The sequence below is a fragment of the Aptenodytes patagonicus genome, chromosome 7, assembly GCF_965638725.1.
Source record: "Aptenodytes patagonicus chromosome 7, bAptPat1.pri.cur, whole genome shotgun sequence".
Classification (NCBI taxonomy): domain Eukaryota; kingdom Metazoa; phylum Chordata; class Aves; order Sphenisciformes; family Spheniscidae; genus Aptenodytes; species Aptenodytes patagonicus.
Genome location: NC_134955.1, coordinates 42,840,851 through 42,863,466, shown reverse-complemented (window position 1 = coordinate 42,863,466; position 22,616 = coordinate 42,840,851). Strand labels below are relative to the sequence as shown.

The window sequence follows — 22,616 nt, the reverse complement described above, 5'->3', positions numbered from 1 at the left end:
TGCTTCCATCTCTTTGCCTCTGATTCCCTATAACTGTAAAACAGAACCATGTCTTACTTCTTATCCACTTGTTTCTGGTACACATACTACTAATACACGTTTCCCACACGATAAATTTTCTCATAGAGACTAGAAAAGATGAAATCCAGGCACAGGTGCATGCCTGCAGTGCAGCTGTAATTTTCTACATATGTCTGACCAGCACAATTTAAAACTTTGGTTTACAAATGTAACATGTGATGGTGAGATTAGTTCACAATCCCTACAAATCAAAGTCACAAATTGGAACCATATACCATGCGACACTAAGCCATTTCAATTATAGTTAAAAATCAATACATGTGGTCATTTGACTTTCCTGACAAAATGTTGCTCACATAGCACACGTGAGCCTAACAGCGCAATTCATATGAGAGTTGTCAAAAGATGATTCATTCATATGAATATATGAATATATTCATATAGTCAACGATTTTTGAAGTTCTTTTTTCCATTCTTTCGGGGATAATATTGTTAGTGCTCTTATAAGGAAAGAACTCAAGTTGATCTTGCACAAAATTCCCAAAATAAACTGGACAGCCTGCAAATCGGCCTCATTTTATTTTGCATTTCACACTTTAAAGAGACTGTAATCCTTGAGAAACAGGAAATGCACCGTATGCCCTGGTACTACCACTGGATGGGCATAATACTCATTCCAGACTGCATATACAGCCTCTATCTCTACCTCTTTTCCTTTGGGAAAAGTTCCTGAGAACAGCTCAGCTTTTCCAGGGGAGCTCTGAACTCACCATCAGCTTGCACCAAAAGCAAAGGAAATAAGTTTTAGGTCTGCCTAGCCTGTTCACCCCTGCTGTCTTTTCAGCAGAAGTGTAACTTCTCCGTATACACCTTCAGTATCCATATACATCTCCATATACATTTTCAGTATCATTCATAATTGCATCATTTGATGGTGTCATTCCCATTCCCCATTGTTTCACCACCTCTGAAAAACAAGAATACCCATTCATGACAGGTAGTGCACAGCAGCTCTGATCTCAGCAAGCTTAGATCTGCCCTCTCCCTTGCTTAGATAGGATAGTGAGTAACCAGGAAAAGATAGTAACCTTATTTCTTGTCCCATTATTTTACTTTGTATCGCTTCATTTCATTATCTTTTTATCATTGCTTTTTCAATTCTTCATCAGATTCAGCCTGCTTCAGACACCTCTCTCCTCCACAACTTCTTCAGACTACACAGTTCCAACAGCCAAATGTGAAAGGACTGTAACAATTCAAACAAACATGACACTGACTTGTAATTTTTAGCTATCATGATGCACACATGGCATGCCTACCCCTCCTATTGTTGTTTTCCTCCATTTCTCCAAACTCCTCCTACCACCAATTTTTGTTACCATTTATCATGGTATGTTTCTACAGACATCTCAATTCTGGCAACCTTTGAGAACACGCTTAACTCTACCCATGTTAATAGTTCCTTTGTCTTTAGTAAGACCATCACATGGATAAATACATGTGTTAATACTTCGATAATGAGGACTTTAAAGTATTTTTGCCTTTATCTGGCCAGTGCTACACCTGCCCAACTACTCATCTGTTTGTCTTCTATTAAGGTCTCCTTAAAAGGAAAACTTTGAGGATCAAACACCCCAAAGCTGTTAACCACTAGTGATATTGGGCTTAGTCGAGAGATAGTAAAAAGCTAAGAACAACTGACTCATTTTTTTTTTTAACATACATATTACTATAGAACACTAAGGTCCAGCAAAAGGTACATTACACACTGAGGAGAATTTAAAGTAGCAACAAAAGGAGCAAAGGGGAAAGTGTACATCTCCCTGAGATGCAGAGCATGCACAAGGCCCTATCTCCCACCTTGACAGGAGGCAAGTAGTGACCAGGCTGAATGAGAGAGAGAATTTTTGATGTCATTTTAAAGATTAGGTGCGTGATTTATTTTTTTACTTCATTTATGCCTGCTCTAAACATCTTAACTATTTAATCTCTCTTGAATATTTGTTCTTACATTTTTACTTTAATCTAGTGTAAATGTCCTATCAGGTAAGTAGGTTAACAACAATACACTCCTGACTGGAAGGGTGGCAGATGACTAAATGTCACTCTTGCAGTGCTTCAGCTTCTAGGCTCATCTTCCACTGTGTCTAAGGGATAATGGAACTGCTCTTACTGTGAGAAACAAAGCTACGTACAGAGGTGGCACCAAAGGACCAGGGAGTGTCCTCCTGTGACTGTTGATATAGTGAAGGCTCTCTGCCACACTGCAGAATATTGGGATAATGTTTGAATCTCAAGGGGTGCAGAGAAGAAGGTGTCACTTCTTTTGTTTGTTTGTGTTTACAGTGGAAGGCACTTATCTTGACTTTCACTTATTATTAGTTTTACACTCAGTTTACAATTTCACAGAACAAGCCCATGCAATGTGAAACAGAATAGCAAATTGATGGTGAACTTCAAATATGTTAAAGCTTGCCACACAGAATAAAGTAACGATTCTCTGTGTCTTCTGGGGATAGGACAAGAACAACTGTGCATAAACTGCTGTGAGGTAAATTTAGGCAAGACAGTAGGACAAAGCTTTCAAGTTTGCTAAGCACTGGAATAAATTGTTTGGGATGTTGCAGTATACACACCAATGGCTGTTTTTAAGAAAACAGTCAGACAGCAGAAACAGTTCAGATGTGATTTTTAACTTTTTGCGCATTGGGCAGGGCAGAAGACTAAATGACCTCCTGGAATGTCTTTTAGTACTTTGTTCTATGATTTTATGAAAATTTCATGTACCTATGAAGTAGAACTACAAAGACTTGCACATCACTTATTAGAACCTATCTTCTCCCAGTTACAAGGCTAATACATTAGACCACTGCACCAGGCAGCCCCAGGAGAACACTCTAAAATACTCAAGTAGTTCTTTGCATGGAAATATGCACACACCACTTTACAATTTTTCAAGAGGAGTCAGCATCTCAGCAAATCACATTGTTATGTTGTGTTATGATGCATGATGTTTTCATAATGATGTGACATGTCTAAACGACAAAAACCTGGCTTCCTACCAAAAATGTAAAGCAGTTTAGGTTTTGGGTTTTTTTTTTACACAGGGAAAAAACCATTATCAGTTCATATAGGAAATTTCCCTGCAAGAAAATGGCAGCAGACCAATTTAATACAAAGTACTCCCCAAATCTGTAATTATGAGAAAACAAAGAAGTTCAAAGGATTTTAGAAGCAGAAGATGCTTTCATAAACTGCGCATCACTCCATGCAATGAAACTATAGAAATATATAATGAACAACAGAACTGCAAATTGAACATCATCCTGGAAGTTTTGGAAACACCCAGAACATTTCCAATACTCAGAATATTTTTTCTGTAGTAAGGTTAATTGGCACTAGTAGAATTAGTAACTTGGTTTTCCTCACTGCAAAAAAATCTGTCAGATAATAATGCAATAAATAACTACTGTTTAACCTTATTGTTTTTATTTGATGCATTAATATAAAAGCAGCAAAAAAATTGTTATAAATAACTCACCCTGAGATTCTTTTAACCTTTCTACTTTATAAGACTGCTACATCTCTTAACGTCACAGTTTTTCGTATACACAATATAGCTGTTGGCTCTCAAATTGTACCTTGAAAAGTTGCCATGACAGCATGGCGGATTCTGTTCAGCTTGCAATCCTCTGTATGCCATGCTGTTCCTTTCTTACCAAAGTCTCTTAGCACCTGCCCAGACATGCACTTGGCAATGTGATTAACTCATATCATATATCAGCCATTCTTTTGCTCATCATTCCCCTGTGTGACTGAAACAGTGTTTAGCGTTTGTTCTGGTAGCATGTTGGGTTTGCTGCTGTTATTTTAAAGCATGTTACTATTTCCTCAAGTTAGAAAGGCAAGGACAAAAAAGTTCTGTTGCAAGAAGACTAGAAGGTAGCATGGCATGCGATATTCCTCTGGTCCCATGAGAGTTCATTTTATAGTCTCATACCTCTTCTCTAGCCCTCCAGCACTTTAGACTTACTCAGCAGCCTATTCCTGAAATGCCCTAGGGAAAAAGACAACACAGAAAGATGGAGCAGGAGGGCTACTGATGTATTAGCTCAGTCCTTCCACCTAGTAGGACATGTCTGAGGTTCCTGGGAGTCCCAGCCATACCCTGACTCTGGTTCTTGTAGTGGCTGGAAGAACAACAGTAATACTGTTCCTACTTACTTTCAGCATGAGATTCTCTATACAACAAGTACTGAACTTAGTATGGGACTACAAGCTCAATTCAGAATAAATTCAGTGCTGCTGCCACCATGCATCAGGTTTATAAGACAGATCATTTTAGGCATCAAAGGATTTTTGCTTTAACTTAGCAAGTGTTTTGAGATCACATGCAACTGTATTTATGAAAAGATCCTTTCTGACTCAGAAAAAATACCGTCTGCATTTGCTGTGGGTCAAGCCAGAATTTGTTCCTGAATCAGTCACCCAATCCTAATTCTAATAGAATACCTCTGAATAGTTTTATACTAATAACTGCTCTGTAGAGACTCTTGAAATTATAATATATTAAAGACCCATCAGCCTATCAGAAGAACGTGTAATTTTATGTTCATTACTTCTTGGTTCCTGACTATAGAATTTGGATGGTTGCACCTCAATTAAAAGTTGAATCAAAGTTAATATAATTTAAATAAAAACTTCAATAAAAAGTTAAAGTTCTGTTCTTAATAGCATTAATACCCTCTAATGACCGCTACGGTCATTACCACTAGATAACTGACCTTCTTGAACCTCTCTTCACATAGAAACCTTTCTCCCAACACAGTCAATTATTTAGCAGTAATGAGTGCTCTGTTAAGAGATTATTGTTTAACCAAGTACCTTGACACACTGCTTTTTCCCCGTTATCTCTATTCTTCAACAAATGGTACATTTTTTTCTATTACAGGCTTTTCAGTTCTGAGGATAGAAGGCTGTAGTCTTATTCTTTCCAATGCAGAAGTTCACAATGTAATTGGCAAAGCTTCAGATATAATTAAAATCTTGAAAATTAGGGTGCTATGAAACACAGTTTGTGAGCAGCAACTGTGGCCCTGTAAGACACAGCAGTTCTGAGGGCAGGTTTGAGATACCTAGGGAAAATGAGGAACAAAAAAAGAAATATTGTTGGGGATGAAAAGACACAATTCTCTAACAGCATGTGGACAAAAGGAGGAAAAAAGAAAAATGAATTAAAGAAAAGAAAGATTCAGGAGCATAAAGGAACTGAAAGGAAAAAGTGAATGAAAGAACAAATAAAGAAGAGCAAGGAAAGCAGGGGAGACAAATTAAATTTGGGTGGACAGAATTCATTTTCGTACAGAAAGAAATCTTTTTGGTAGAGTCCTGGAGGCATTAAATGTTAAAGGATCTTTGTTACTGTAGAAGTGTGAGAATGACTGGTTCAGTGAGCTCAACACGAGGCTGGAGGACAAAACTCCCGAATTCTAATTCCAGCTGGCCTAATGACTCCCCCTGTAACTGTGGGGAAGGCTCTTCACCCCTCTGCCTCAGTTTCTTTCTCTGTAAAATGCAAAAAATACCTTTTTTCAAATGGCATTCTGAAGTTTACGTATGCTGTACTTCAAAAATACCAAGCATTAGTAGCTACTAATGCCATTAACTATGTCCTCTTCCTCATATCTTTCTTAAAGATGTCTGGCAGGTTATTTTGATTTCAAGTTTTTAATATAAGATTCATGAAGCACCTTCCAATTCAAATGCTCAGATTGAAGTATCTCAAGCATTTTGCACAAATTCAGTCAGAAATAACTTTTTTTTTTTCCTAAAAGAAATCTTGCCTAATCAATTTAAGAGAGCAAGCATATTCTAATCCGTTTATTTGACATGTTCTGATCCCTGTTGCTCCCTCTTGCTCCTCTACACATGAAGGGAGCTATAGTCAGATTGTGGAACAAAACCTGATGAATCTAGTAGAAATACCAGTGTGCTACACTTAGAAATAAGGTAATAAAAGTCAGATATTTAAAATCTGCATGGCACTGTTATACATTACTTGCTCTATGAGAGGGTATTTTGGCACAAAATACATGAAAAAAGGTCCATATAATGCCTTGATCCAGTATACGGAAAAGAATGTCCTAAATGAGTCCTTTGCTCATTTAAAAGCAGTAAATATCTTTTAATGTCTTGGATGAATTCCCATCTGCTCTCTTTCCTTAAGAAAAGGCCTTGAAAACTGAAAGGGGGGAAGCAATACATTTTCTATGGCCAACACTGCTGCTATTTAGAAGACAACACAGAAGACATTTCTTCAAATGATTTTTCTACATTAATACGCTATCTCCTAAAACCCCAGCTTTTTTCATAGTGTATCTATTACATTGATTACATTTCCTCTGTAATGGAGCTACTTTACTGAGTAAGGGGACAACAGAGAACAACAGGGAGAGGGCCTTTAAAGCAAACTGCTTATGACATACCTACTATCTTATAGGGGTTAAGATAGATTTTTTTTTTTCTTAACAAGAAGAGTGTAGGAAAGTGTAATATTCTATTCAGTTCTGGAAAATACTACAGGCAGGACTGCTGTGTATAGAACCTTGTCAAACAGACAGTTTACTACACTGGAAGAAAATGGAGCAAGAAGGATTTTTTTTATTATTTGTATAAAATATATTGTTCTTCCAGGCTGTAGTGAAATAGTTTCTATTTAATTGCAGAGAAACCCTAAGAAGGTTACAGCAGTGAAACATTAAAATTCTAAGGGCAACTAATAACATTAAAACTTTATAGCCCCAGATAGAATAATTTAGACAAAAACAACATGAACATATGTTTTGTGTAATAATAACAAACATTTATAGCTGTCAAGAGAGAAAAACACAGGTTTATGCACACCTTAATGGTGTGCATGGGTGAGCATGAGTATATTTAAAACATAATATATTACAAAATTGACAGCAGGCATGACTCTTCTGGGTACTATGTTAAATCAATGAATAAATTACCAAAAGTGTGCTGTGGCTGTTTGGATGTGTAATTGAGCTTAACGTATGTAGTGTTATTTCAAAAGAAACTGTTCAAGGAGTTTCTAGACCAATCCACTATGCATCTTTACTAAGCTGTTTACAAATAACAATAAATGAAACTGTCTCACAGTAGGAAGGAAGTTTAGTTATACGCATTACATAAATGGGAGAAAAGTTAATTTTAATATGTTTTTCAAGAATTAAAAACAAACTTCTTATAATATTGCTAGGATTCACTGAATTGGAAATCAACATTTTTCATGTTCAGTTTTAGATTTATTTTAATTAGCTGATACTCTACAAACAAAAGTCTTGGTAGAAATACATGTCAGGAATAAGTCCACTGAGATAAATATGGATGCTTCATACAATATCTATACTAAATAGTAAGAATCAAGGCACAAATGAATGAACTAGCAAAACCATGAAGTTAAATATATTCTATTTATTTCCTTAAGACATTTCCGGTCCAACAGCTAAACAATATATTTTAAAAACATTTTATTAGATTAGAAACCTATGAAAGTAACTTTTAAACCTTATTGTTGTTGACTAGTTAATAACAAAAGATAACAGATTTGCAAACTAACTAATTAATTGTCATATTTAGAAAAAAGCCGGGCATATACTTCCATTCCTTGTTTCAGGGCTGTTTCATCTTACTACACCCAGAGTTTGTAAAATAGAAACCGATCCTATTTTCTTGCATTCCTCTCTATATTTTGCTGTTCTAGTAGTATTTGATTATTATACAATGCTCTAAACTCTTGCCCCTCAAATCTAAGATAGGAAGGGCAGCCTGTACAAGTTAATACTTGTACTTAACACCCTTGCAGTCTCCAGGAAAATTTGCCAAACCAACAGCAAGGACAGAAAAGACAAGCTGACCTCAGTCACCTCCTTCTTGCCCCCCTCCTCCAAACTGAAATGAAGGTCCTCGAATGTAAGCAATCATAAATGCACCATTCCAGACTTCTGTTGCGTATCATAGCTTTAAGTCATCGTATTTCAGAACACATGGTGCCGAACTCCTAAGCAGATCTGAACTTTTTCCTTTGCAATTTTCTCTCTCCTTTCTCACCATTTTTCTCCATTTCATAAGGGGTGATGTGACCTGTCAGCATCAACCATACCTGTGATGTTCTTAGGGCTCATAAACTCAAGGATTAAGGCATTCTGTGCTAAATGCCTCGCTCCTTTCTGTAACACGATTGTAAAGAGGAAAAAGAGGATAAAGAAATGAAGTGTACATGCCCAGATAAGCTATTCTTTCTCTCTGGCCTGATGATGGTTCATAAAGCATGCTATGGGGCGATTATAAAAGAATATGGCATACCACCTGTCTCCTGGTCAGAAACCCCATTTTACATTTAAAGCCATCTTAGGTTAACTGTCATTAATGTTTACAGCTGCCCATGGGATGTGGCTAAGTACACTACTACCACACATATTTTTCTGCAGTTAATTCCAGGTGTTTAAGGAACAAGTCTCAATTTCTAAATGCGATGCAGTCCCCATTATATCTCCCACATTACACTACCCTGGGTAAGTATAATTATCAATAAATTAGGAGCATGTGAGATAATATAGGAAAGGCTTAATTAAAAATCCTGGCAAAACACTAAAAAAAAGATACAAAAAAAGATTATCCACAAGTTACTAGACCTGACATACAAACTTGCATATGCTTTTACCTTAAGCATCTTGCAGTCTTTTAATATGTAAGTCTATGTTTCACCAAGTGCTCTACTGAAAAGGTGGTTTATTTTTTTTCATAATGTAGATACACATAAAGAAGTCAGGTCACACAATGCTCAGCATCATATTCTGTTGCCTTCTCATACACTAACTTAAAAAAATAGCAAAATTTGTAACATCACTCTGAATCTAAAGTTTAAGTGTAGTCAAGTGTACTATGCCACAAGACATTTAAGAACAAGTCAGATTTAAAATGCAGGATGTCCAAGTAGATTTTTCCTTCAAACACTGTTTTACCTGATTTCTCTTTTGTGACCACCCCAGTGAAGCATAGCTGCTTTAAGTATACAGCTGAGACTAGAACGGAAAGATTCTACAGATTAAATCGTTGCTAGATGTTGTTCTGAAAGACTAAAATAGGAACCAAATTGGAAAAAAAGGAAATGCCACCCAATCACGCTGAATAGAAAAGTAATTAAAATACTTTAAAAAGAATAAAAACATGCAGAAGATAAAATTTACCTTTATCTAATAGTATCTTTGTTCACATCAATGTTCCTTTTGTTCTCTATTACATATTTAATCACTCTTAGATATCAACCATAACAGCAAAAACTCAAATACTGAACTGATAATTAAACACAGTATTATTTATAAATGTTAGTTTATTCTGTAGATATGAACACTTAATTTAACGCACAAATACAATGAAAGTAAAATTTCTTTTTAAAGATCAGAGGAGTGCCATGCCAGTCACTCTTCAATTGAATAAAGCAGTAATTTTTGTTTTCAGAAAAGTAATATAATTTTAATAAAATGACAAAGATAGAATGCTATTAACAGAAGCAACAATCTTTAGTAATGACAATTGGCAATAGCATCCATATTAAGCTGTCATTTTTAAAGTACAGGATTTTTAGGAGACTATATCAAAAGGGAAAAACTAGCTTTTTAAACGTGATTTTTTTAAAAGCAAAACTTGGTGGAACAGTTTGGTGCCAAAAGAAAAGAAAGCATCGCAGTACAGGAGGCAAGCTGAGTTTACTCCGCTGAAGCCTACACTACCATAGGTAATAAGGGTGTGAAGCATGAGGTGATACTGCATTGCTACTACCAGAGCTAGAAAAAGCAAAATAGAATCATAGAATCATTAAGGTTGGAAAAGACCTCTAAGATCATCGAGTCCAACCGTCGACCCAACACCACCATGTCCACTAAACCATGTCCCTAATAATAATAATAGGCTAGTGGAGAAAGTAGAAGAAAACCTTGTAAGCCCAACCTCTGGCTCTTATGCCACATTATCTGAACAATCCAAAATATTTATCATTGTGATGACTGGTAAACAACACATCGGTAGAACACACATTCAAACTTTATTGTTTGAGCTGACCAGAACCAATTTTGTCTGCAAATCAGCTACGATGTCTACAGAGCACTAGCTTTCAGTCCTACTGCACTTCCATCTGGGTCTGACCAGGCAGTGAACGCTGTGAGAAGAGTCTCTCCACATGCTCCTGTATTTTGTTTCACTTGTGGTCCTGGTGAAATCCTGAATTATTTTGAAGAGCAACAGATGGCATGGAGGGTGAGGGAGCAGGAATAAGAAATGAGGAAGGAAAGTTAACTGAGAAGATCTGAATTTCAAATAATTTGCTTCGTTAGTGATCACTATCTAGAAAGCCAACCACAAACTTGTTCCACCAAGACATTTTCAGTCAGATAGGATTCCTTCTTTTCACTTGCTTATTTATGAACTTATTTTAGTGTGTTCCATCAACTTCTGAATTCAAACTCAAAAAATAAATAAAGAAAAATGTTTCTTCTGTGGCTGTAAAAACTTGGCCTTGAATGGGCACACAGGATTCTGAGCCCACACAGAAAAGGAGACAAGTAATAGCTCTGACAGGCTATCCTAGAAATTTCTGCTTTAGAGTGGGATATGTCCAGTTTTCAGTAAAATGAGTCTGTGTATTTCTGTGTGCGTGTTACTAAAAACTTATTAAATGTGGATTTCTCTGGAAATCTGAGAAGCATGTGAAACAATAGCCAGACATGAATAAGAGAAGCCTTCCACCAATATTCACTGCTGAAGATACATTCTATTAAAAATAACAGAACAAAAATGCATCAATACAATTGTATAGAGAAAGCAGAATGAACAGATACTGGCAAAATAGAAAATCAAGGCCTTTGAGTGGTTAATACTTAAAGCCACTTAAGATAAATGTGTTCATATGAATACATGCACAAATACACTCATGTTTTTATATTTTCAAATACAGGCCAAACCCAACTGGGATTTTTGCCTAAATAAAACTTGTCAGAGTTGGTCCAGTTATGCATGTGAAGTTACAACAGTCTAACATACTTTCAGAGTTTCAGATAATAGTGTTCAAAGATTCAAATAGCATTATGATAAAATTTGCCCCTTGGGCACGTGTCAGTTTAAATACCTGTTCTCATCAAGTTCTCAGTCTGCACTTGTTCTCGGTGGAGTGATTTGGATTTAAAACATCTTTCAAACTGAACTTGATCTATGTTTTAATAGAAAAATAGCCTTCCTTATTCTTAATGTCAAAAATCATAATTTCTTTGCTGTTTAAGCATAACTGTTTCTATTAACAGTGATGGCTGTTAAAGAGCCTATAGTTGCCAAAAGTAATCAATATACAGTATCTAGAATCACCAAGGTGTAAAAATTAGAGAAGCATACTATAAATACCACAGATACCTTGTTCACATCTTCAATAAGAATATGACTTTTGATATTTTTGCAGTAAATATTACAATATGTTGGTTTAAAAACATACCTATGTTTTATAACAGGACTGAATATTGTGCTTAATAGTAGATGCAATTTAGCTGCAAAAATATGACTTTTAAAATGTGGCTCTCTACATTTTATACTTAGTAGTGAGCTTAATAAACCAGAGATAAGGTTACTTTTAGATTCGATGGAAAAAAATGAGGAGCTCTGCTAGCGTTTTAGAAATTTGGCTTGTTGAAGATTATTAAAATTATTTTCGATACCATGAAAACAACACTGTCATACAGAATTTGCAGCAAATATGCAAGGAGATTGATGGACATATGAGAAAACAATCTCTGTGAGCTAAAATGGGACCCAGGTTTGCTTAACTAAGACTTCAGGGTCACAATTTCATGAAAAACTAGCAAAACATTTAGTTAACTTGTGATATAGAGAAGGTTTAACAGGGCTCATGTAACATGAAAGAAAAGGTTTAGGATGGAGCTCATATTCATTTGCCTTCTCTTATTGCAGTCCAAACAGTGGCTGCTTAGCTTCATTCCTTTCTCTGTGAAGGGAGGCTCTGAATTAACCACAACATTGTTCCTCCTGCCCACTAAAAGGCACACAATCAACGACTCGGGAGAAACAGCTTCCAGTAAATAGCAGTGAATCTACCATGTGGAAGCTGACTGCACATCCAACAGCCCTAAATCTTTTTTTGGGCACCTCTGAGGTTTTTGCTTTCAATCATTCAGAAAAAAAATCTACAACTCTTTGAACAACAGAAACATTTTCAAAATACAGCTCTCCCAGATACGTAACATTTAAATTCTTCTATCAGCTGAAAATGACTTCTAAAAGCAATGGTAAAGTGTTACTAATCCATTTACAAGCACATCTGCATAATCCTGCACCTTAGCCATTTAAAAATGTAGTTATTATCACAACATATTACCCCCAAAACAATGGATTAGATTCATCCCAGGTGGCCTCAGTAATGCAGGTTGTGGATTTCCAGCCAGTGGGGAGGAAGGCAGTGGGGAAGAACCGCACAGCCTCTTTCCCTGTGAAGCAGCCCACCACCAGCACAGTCCACAACAGGCTCACAGAGGCACAACAAGATGAGGCTACCAAGGACATGATTTGATTTACAGCGTTTCCTGGAAGATCTCAGCTGTGTAAATCCTTATCAACAGCCAGCTGGAATGTAACATTCTTCCTCCGGAAGAGGAACAATAGTTCTGACACCTGCCTGGCTCAGGGTGTGGCGGGGAGAAAGCCCTTGTAAAAGAGCTGACCAAAGGAAGGTTTTAAGGTTCAGTTTGCCTGTGGCTGCGTTTGTGAAAAAGGCCCTGGTCTAATGACTCTAAAATTCAAATTTTACAAACTTGGAAACTTACAATCTTTCACCCCAAAATTACTTGCTCAGTTAAAGCATTTTAACTAAGCAAGAACTTGTTCAACTACATAATCCCTTTACTCTAGGATAGACACAAAATACAAGACAAAAGAATCTTAGCAATTTTATGATGGAGAGAGGGTATTCTGTGAATATTATTCTGTATGCAATGTATCAATTTAAGATTGCATTCATTTAGAAACTTAAAGGAAACATTCCGTACATAGAAGAGTACATGGCTACTTTGGCTTTGCACAGGTTTTTGAAAGCTTCTGCTTATCTGAAGAAAATTTCGCTTCAAAGTGTGATAAAGAGAGGCACTTTCTTGGCAAGGCACAGGTTTTGTCAATAAAAAACCCTGTACCAAAAAGGTACTAAAAGGCACTAAAATTCTATTTTTCTTTCTATCTATACTAAAATTTTCACGTAAAATTTTCCAACTAATTCTTAGAGCCTGGTACAGTACTTTCAACAAAGCCTTTCTGCCCAGTTGTCATGATCACATCTTTGATACCCTTCAGTAGATGCCGTTTCTCTGTATTTCTTGTTTCTACAATTAAGACTCACTATAAGTCAGTCCCATTCCATTTTCCCTATTCAGGCTGTCCTTTTACTGATGCCAGCTTCTGCTACTACACTTATTCTAAAACACCCTTCTGTTTCCTTTTATTCATCCACTCTAAAATGGTGTGTAAAATTATGGTTTCATCTCTCAAATCCTTCCTGAAGATACTTTTTGTTACAATGTTACTTGCAGAACAAAAATATCCAGATCCAAAAATTATATTCATGAACTAACTGTCCAAATGCATGCTGGGAGTAGAACTTACAACTGACCCTAAGAATACTGTTCCATACAATTTTGAATGAAGGAGAATGTCTACTAGGGGCAAATGCTATTAAGATTTGTGTACTTTTCAAGGACATTAGTTACATGATTAACTTACAAGCTCTTCAGAAAGCAATGAACTTTTCCACCAAACTATGAGTTAAACAGATCAGGGTAATATTCAGGCAGTAACACTCACAGCCACTAGATAAGAAAGTACATCATGTTATTTTTCAATACCACTCTTTACTGTTTATCAAAAGCAATACTGTTCCAGTAGGCCTACCCTGATGGAGAAGAAGTGGCCCAATTTTAAAGAGATCAGTTACAAAACAAATGGTCTCAGACATCTCCAGAAGGTGAAAAACCACAAGATGCATACAAACATTCCTCCTATTTTCCAGATATTTTAGAATATTACTTACTATTTCCATCAGAAGAAAACCCCTACTGTCAGCTAAGTGTCTTAAGATTCTGAAAGAAAGTCAGCTGTGTTATATGTCATGTTTACTACTCATAATGTTAGATCGGTACTTGTTGGAATGTATCATGGCAATTCTGAGATTTATTTTTAAAGGTACTTCTCAATAGGGTAAGAAGGCAAAACCTTATACCCTCCATTTTAAGCTGAATACAGTCATTACTTGTTTATTTATAAAAAAGGCAGAGTAACAGTTTTAGTAAATACTTGAAGAAGAGATCTCATTGTTTTTCTAAGATTGTACAGAGAATGCAATACAGTAGAAGAGCTTAGACATCAGAAATATTTAAAATCCCTTAAGTCTTCTACAGCAATCACTATAAACCACTATGAAACTTACATACAATAAAATGAAAAATTGCATAAGCAAAATCTGAATTCTTGAATACAAATGTTGACAATGTATTTCTAGAGTACAGAATGTCCCTCTCTCCCTTCCACTCTCCATTGCTCGCATAAAAGATGCCATAGCGCTATGAAAACACGTTTAAAAAGTCCTAAGGGAAAAGTTTCCTAGGGTCTTTGAAATTCCTCCTTTTCCTATTTCTTTACAGATTTCTAACACCAACACTGTTCCTGTAGTTTCTCAAACAAGGCAAAAAGTAAAATACCCTCTAGATATAATCTTTAGATTTCCTATTATACTTCTCAGGTTCCTTTTGGCTTTTGAAATAAATGCAAACTGAAATCTACAGTTATATTACCAACTGCATTTTAATTTTAGTTAATCTTTCGGCATGAAAAAGTAGATGGTATTTGACTGCACTATTGCCCATACTTACAAGAATCATATAGGAATGTGATTTAATGAATGAAATAACCTGAAAATACTTTTTGTTTGGTCATTCTTTTGTCTACTTGTGTTTTTAGTTAACTGTAGGCACAAAAAAAGCACTGCTTCAGCTTCCTATCTCTATGATAAAAAGCACAGGGCAAGGAGCTACCACCTATCTATATGAAAAAATTTACTGCAACATAAACCATGCCTCCATTTCTCCCTTTTCAAGCAAATATTTGAATGTAATTATTCCAAGCTAGGGATTCCATAATTTTCATAGCAAAACCAAGCTGGATTTTAGAACATTTTTTATGTGATAATTTTGATTAAGCAGTTAGACTTTTGGCCATGGATGAGTCAAGCTGTTCAGAGTTATAGGGTCATATTATTGGCAGGGTAGAAACTTAACTTTGAGCTAGTCTGTTTACTTTAACAGACCTAACTATGAAGCCAAGTGTTGCTCCACCACCTACTTCCTAAAGTAAGAGCTATGTGGCACAGGAGCATTTTCCACCATGCAAGTGATGAGGGATATCAGTTCAAATTGTGTCTCCTGCATATAGGTCTTTCCTGTATTTTTGTTTCATTGTTATCCTTGGCTCTTCCTCCACCACCTCTAAGATCATTCTTGCTATGTAGAATTATGGTAAGAAAACACCAGAACATTTCATGTAATCCTAGCCAAGAGTCACCCTACAAACTACTCTCTAGGAAGCACTGAATATCAATGCAAAGAATTGTCTGGCATCAGAATCTGAAAATCTATTCAGCACAACCTCTGTTATTTCTAGAAACAGGAATCTTGAATTTTTCTATAAATTTCAGCCTGCTGCATGCCAAGATGTTAACAGTTATTGGATTGCTCTGCTGCATATTCTTTGCTTAGAATGCATTGGAAAAATCAACACTTTCCAATGCATCCTCCCCCAACCACCTTTGCTTACTACTGATGGTAATGAAAGGTCATGGACCCTGTGCCAGAAGTTTCTGTTGTGTGTGGTGTCCCTACACTGCTTGCACCAATTTGAATAAGCATGTTTTGTATTTAAAATGCTCTTACAAATATTAAGTTTGGCAACTGGTGAGTACTATAGCCCTCTTTAATAATTAATATCCACAAAATGATGATAGGTGTCAATACCTTATTCTTAGAGTACTTGTTGTGTTCAACACATGCACTATTATGGAGGACTTAAACTCAGAGCAAAAAGATTTGTGAAAAGGCGTATGACCTTCTTCCCACTACAATGGCCATCCCCTAATTAAGCAATGCATCTGATAGTCATTAACAGGAATGAGATAATGAATCACTTTCTCTCTTCTTTGTTAATTTGCTGTAACCAAGCGGCTAATGGATGTCAGAGCTGAGTGATTGCACTGATTATAGTGATTTATAGTTGCAACAAAACAATTTAAAACCATTCTGATTATTCATGTTAAAGATGCTTTATGTTTTGTTTACTAAATGTTTTATGTTCCCCCTCATGCCCCTCTACACACAATGAGACAGGTCTTCCTGGAAAACTTGAAAGTTCTAAGATTTTTTTATTGTTTCAGAGTAAGGCATTTCATTTTGTTTATTAAAAAAAAAAGTTTACCCAGTAGAAATGAAAAGCCTTAGGGTGGAAAGAAAACTTCAGTGGTGCCTAGTTCAAAAGAAGACGGAAATAAGAGGAAATAAGGCAAACTTCAAGCCACTTACCTTAGGACTCCCAGTCCCTTCCTCATTCTCTGCAGACACATCAGTAGCCAGTATCTCTGCTTTGATGATATCCAGAGCCCTAAGAATCCAGCTGTGTTGCCGTTTGATTTGCCTCTGTAGTTCCTTCCATTGACTTGCAATCATCTGCAGCATGTCCTTCAGTCCTTCTCCAAAATGAAAGGGAAAAAAGTAAAAGCTGTAAACGCAACTGCATCTTTAAATATTATTCTTTATTCAAAGAATTAGCAGGATATTTAAAAGAATAAATGCAACAAGAATGTTAATGTATTTTCTCAGCAATAAAACCAAGCATTACTATTGTTCATACTGCAAAACGATGCTATAGGGTCAAAACATTTCTTTTAGCCATCATGTTAAATGTTAAATCATGTTTCAGCCAACAAGTTCAAGAAAAGGAAAATCCCACATAAACTGTGATTTCTATGCAGTAGGGAACGCTATGGTAATCTCACCCTCTAATATCTAGTCTTTATCTTGAAACATTTCATAATCTTCCAAATACATTTTTCTGACCTCCAACTCCTGTAAATATTTTCTGTAGTTTACATATTACCATTTTCTAAGTATATGATGACATGCACTACTCTTCTCTGCTATGGCTTCTATACCTTTTTGGAACCATACATAGAAGTTACTAATTTCCTATAGCTTTCACATTACACAGATCTGTCTGATGCTGTGAAACTATAGAGGCACAATGTATAACATGATCAGAAAACAGTAGACCAAAGGGTAACTTCAACCTGGATGAAAAGGATGCTAAGTAGGCCAAAATTAAGATGGCATTCCGTAGCAGTATATGCTGATTAAAACCTATTATCATACAAGTCACGCAAACATCTAAAAATATAGGGGGTGGTGGGGATAGAGAAAGGGAAATCAGTATATCTCTCCCCCTCCTCTCGATTTAAGGCCTCTGCAGAAAAAGACAAGCCTAACCAAAGAAAAAAGGTACTTTTAATTTTAATCTAGTCCTCATAAATATATTAAAATCGATGTAAGAATTAGTTTAAGTGGCAAAATAAAGCTTTACCAATGCAATTACCCATGCAGAATATGTAAAAATATATATATATTTGAAATCCTAATTCATTATCTTAATGTTATTTCCGTGGCACCTACATCAAAGAATGTCAGTGTGAAGTTTTCAGTGATGTGATTTCAATTGAAACTCAGCTGAGCAGCAAGACCAAAATAAAATGAACAGACTATTTGCAGGCAGTATTTCATTTTATAAGTATCACTGCATTGTATGCAGTATATGAAACATTTATAAATCTTGAAGGTCAATCTGATAATGTAAATATTAATAATACATAAGGAAGTGAATATATGCAGTAATTTACAGCAATGCTTCTTCATTCTTTAATAGTCTGGAGACATAAAGACTTGCAATATTTCAGAAGGATTTACCTGATTTGTGAGATACAATAAGTTCAAGAAGTTGACGTCCTTCTTCTACCACTGCTTCTTTTAAAGCACAGTGGCTATCTACATTCAACTTAAAACTCTGCAAAAAAAGAAAAGAAAAAAAAGAGAGAGAAAAAAATTCAGTATCAGTCATTGGAGAGGCAGTTATCATAAAACACACGTACAAAATTACTTGCTGCTTTTTATCAAGAACCACATCCCTATTTACCCAATAGCCAAACTAATTTGTGATACTAAAAGCTATTGATATTTTGGATCTGGGCTCAGAATGTTTCCATTAGATCAGCAAAGTGCATCTGTGTTGAAACAGCTGACAAATCTAGAAATTCATTAGGTTTTATGAAAAGTCACAACCCGTAGGCTATATCTGGAGTAACAGTGTTCTATAAAATACACTAAATTTATGCCACCACATATGAGCTCTGTTTTTTTCAGATTTCAGATTGAAATGTTGGTGATAGCACTATTTATGAAACCATAAAAAAATTACAGCATTGAATATATCGGCCTTATGTGCGCTTATACAAATCTATTAATATTGTGTTTCTGAGTTAACTCTCATAGCCATGTTCAAAGAACAAATCAGACTGCTTTAGATCTCTGCATTCTTAATTTGCAAAGCAAGTATTTTTCATCCTTTTTTGCACTAATATTTTTACTAGTTTACAAAGGATCTCTGCTTTAACAGTGATTAAAATATTTTGCTTCTTTTTTAATTTATTTTTTATTTTTACAAATTGCATTAAAATCTAGTAATAGAGAGAGGAACTGGAAACATGATCTACTATATGTTATGCCATTTCATACACCCCGATAAATTGGATAAATTTGTGAATTATTTGCCAGAGCTTCTCACTCATACTTGCATGTAAGAAAGAGAAACAAAATACAATAAAGAAAGGGGTACTTGCTGTATTTAATCATAAATCATGTGCAGCCCTGAACACACACACATGCAACTCTTGTTCTCTTTGAAATGTCTACGGAATGAATGAAAACAATATTTGACCCCTTGGAAGAAAAGAGTTTTGCCTTCTCTTGGGAATGAGTTAGCTGGCAGACATAAAAGGAGACTTTGCAAGTGCGCGTTTGTAGCTTCTGGTTTTTATAAAACTTATTTATACTTCTCCAAATACTAGTGACCATGCTAGTACTGAAGGAGCAGACATCACAAAATACTCAAAAGCCCTCATTTCTTAGGGAAGCAACCATTTCCTTTCTTTCCCAACTCCCGTAGTCAGGCTGATTGGCGTAGCAGAAAATAATATTGCCAGAACGGTAATAAAATGATGTTCTTTTACTGTATTTGTCATGGTTGAAAGAGGCATATTGCTCAGACAGACTCTTAACAGTCTTTCAGGCAGCAGTGTACCTGACAGTTAGTGACAGAATGTTTTTGAGAATTCTCCATTCAAATAAAGAGCAATAAACAGGAATTTTGCCACCTTCAGCGTTTTGTCTAGCCCAATTTTCCTTGTATGGGCATCTGAATATATTGTTTTGTACCAGCTGTTGAACAACTGGGTCAGCCAAGAGAAGTTAAAAAGGAAAAAGGATGCCTGGTTTATGTCTGGCCCTTTCTTAAATCTGGGTTTATGAACCCAAATCTAGAAGTTCTTTTTCCTTCGTAAGAGCATGTCTGAACAAGCACTGACAATATTTAATTTACTGTTTACTTAAAACAGGCTTGTACTGAATAGTTTGTAATCATGCACTTCACAGGAAATGCACTACGCGTGTGCCTCACACAGCAAAAGAGAACCTAAAGGACCTGAGAGTAGGTTGTGTAATTTCATGTAATTGAAGTTGAGTATAGATGCAGCTGGATGTGGCAGTGTCTCGAGATGATGTGGATGTGTTTGATAGGAAAATTGGAAAAGATGAGGTATTCTTTTTCATTAGGAAAAAAAAAGAGACTTGCTGTCCTAGAAAAGATTCATTTAACATAGCGCACCAGATACTACAATACAGCTTGATTTTCAGGTGCACCTATTAACCAGTAATAATGTTAAACTGAAGAAGCAAAATATGATGAATAAAGATGGGGCCAAACTTTTGGGTTTTGACTAGCAATATTCTCCTTGTGCAAAATTCTGATTTTATGGATAAATTATGTGTGGCACAAATACCGTGAACATACATGAAATTTAGCAGAAATAAACTCTTATCAGCACAGAGGCATCAAAAGGAGGGAACCATTCGTATAAGTATAAATACAAACAGAAGCAAAGGAAATTGTCAATTGATGTAGTGAAGTATGAGTTTTGGCTTTAGAATTATATATGTATATATAATTTCTTACGGGTGTTAATTTCCTAAGAAAAAGGAACACATGGACAAGGAACACTGGAAAGAATAGCCCTCAATCAGTGCATCAGTGCTCGTGGTTCCTCATACCTGTGGGGCTGGAAATGTGACACGTGAAAAGGGCAGACAGAGTTGAAGATGTAGCAAGTATTACATCTATATACAATGGAGAGATGCAAATCTGCACAGCTAAAGATAAAATCAGACCAAATACTTGGAATGGAGGAGGACCTTCAAACACAGAGGTCCTCTCCCATCCTGGATATTTCCCGTTCCCTACTGTTTACTTATGGCATTTGGAAAATTGTAACTCTAACAGCGTGTGACCCAGGTACTCTGCTCCCCTCCTCTGATCTTCCCTGATAATGAATGGAGCCTTCGCATCTGAAGAGAGGAAAGGAGAAGAGGGGGGAAGTCAATTAATCAAAGCCGTGTTTCCAGACACATTTGCAGCTATGGAGCAGTCTAAATATCACACATGAGCACATATACATTATGGAAAATGCATGTGCGTTGGCCTGACAGCAGCTTTTTAAACAACACATTAATGTCATCCCTAGCACTACAGTGTATATAATGTAGTTTACAAGCTGCAACAAGCAAAATTTCCTTATGAAGTTCTCTGCACTTTTCCCAGTCACCATGCACCTATATATAAATAACAATATTATTTAGCAAGGGAGGAGAAGTGAGGCAGGAACCATGTACTTTTATTAAAGCTACAGAACTGTAAATAAACAGGAATAAAGACTCCAAAAGTGTAAGTACAAAGCCCCAGGAGTGCTACTTCTGTTGACTGCATGGGGCAAAGGAGCTCAGCCTTCACCAGATGAAGCTGTCCCCTGACTTTTAGGAAACTGATGGATCCATCGGACAACAATACTGCAGAACCTCCACGGGGAACAAAGCAGCACCTCCTGATCTACACTGGGCTCTGAGCACACTAAAAATAAGAGAGCGCTTTTCCAGCATATAAGAATCTCTTCCTCTCAGCTTATTTGTCTGTACAACTGGGGATGAGAAAAATTATTTGAAAAAATATTTATTTGAAGTTCCTCTGAGGATTTATTTTATGGCTGTAGCTACTTAAATTTAGGAAACTTCTATTGAGTAGTTATCCTACAGTATGTACATATCGAGCTCTGATATACAATCTTTCACTGTTTTGCAACCTTGTGTTCTTAGCAAATCCTTGTAATTTGGTAAAACACGAGCTGGGTCTTGACCTATTCATATCTGCAGCAAGGACAGACAACTATTAAATATTTTTGTTTCCAGAGGCACACAGACTTTGTATAAGCATGCAGGTTTTTTTAAGCCATGATGTGTCCAACTATTTCCAGTGTACTTTGTGTCTCTGAAACACACATAAGCAACTAGGTATCATGTGAACCTACAATGTATACATAAGTATAGATTAGTTTAAATGACACAGCAGTTTACACCTATTGTCAGATTAAGATACTGTGTTAAAATAAATATTTTAATTTTCTCAGTCAATCATACTATTAGCATGTGTGGTGTACTGGGGTGCCCCTGAGACCTAATTTTCTTGAGGTTCATTTTTCATGTGTTTAAATACCTTTGAGAAAAATATCACTGTTTCTAGGGCATTTATTTTTTAGAGCAATGGTACAGACAATTTAAATTACCTAAGTGACCTATGATTTTAGAATTTGAAGCAGAAAGCTTAATTTAAAATTTTCTAATAGTAATTTACATTTTTTAGAAAACCACAGTATTACTAAAACATGGACTTCTATACTTAGGTACAGTTGAATGTATATTTTGGCTAAGAACATAGCACTTTCAATTATAACACTTACTGTGACAGATATAATTCAATTGTGAAATTTAGAGTGATGGGAACAGTTTCTGCTAGAAAAGAAATGGCATTCTTTGACTAAGACAATCCTGGGAGGATAACCAAACTCCCACAAATATTATCAGCAATGTTATGTTTTGGATAGGGAGACAGTTTCAACACACAGTAAAGTTCTAAGAAAATGGAGCAACAAATGTGTGTCACTTACTTATTAAATATATGCTATATACCAATAAACTCCAGGGAAAAAAATGTTGAAATTTTTTCTTTTTTTTTTCTAAATTACCACATTTCTTTTGTCTTAAAGGGAATATGACTTAAAACAGGTCCTGAAA

General features: G+C 35.9%; 1 protein-coding gene across 4 annotated transcripts in view; it reads right to left on the bottom strand.

Moving 5' to 3' along the window:
* Window positions 1-22,616, bottom strand: part of AKAP6 (A-kinase anchoring protein 6) — a 293,258-nt gene that overhangs the window by 127,469 nt on the left and 143,173 nt on the right. For 3 of the 4 annotated variants that reach the window (XM_076345005.1, XM_076345007.1, XM_076345006.1), the window contains exons 6-7: window positions 18,132-18,228; window positions 16,698-16,864 (exon numbers count right to left, since the gene is read on the bottom strand). In XM_076345005.1, coding sequence (XP_076201120.1) covers window positions 16,698-16,864; window positions 18,132-18,228 — 264 coding nt within the window. The remainder of the gene's footprint in view (window positions 1-16,697; window positions 16,865-18,131; window positions 18,229-22,616) is intronic. The other variant, XM_076345008.1, reaches the window with a different exon arrangement.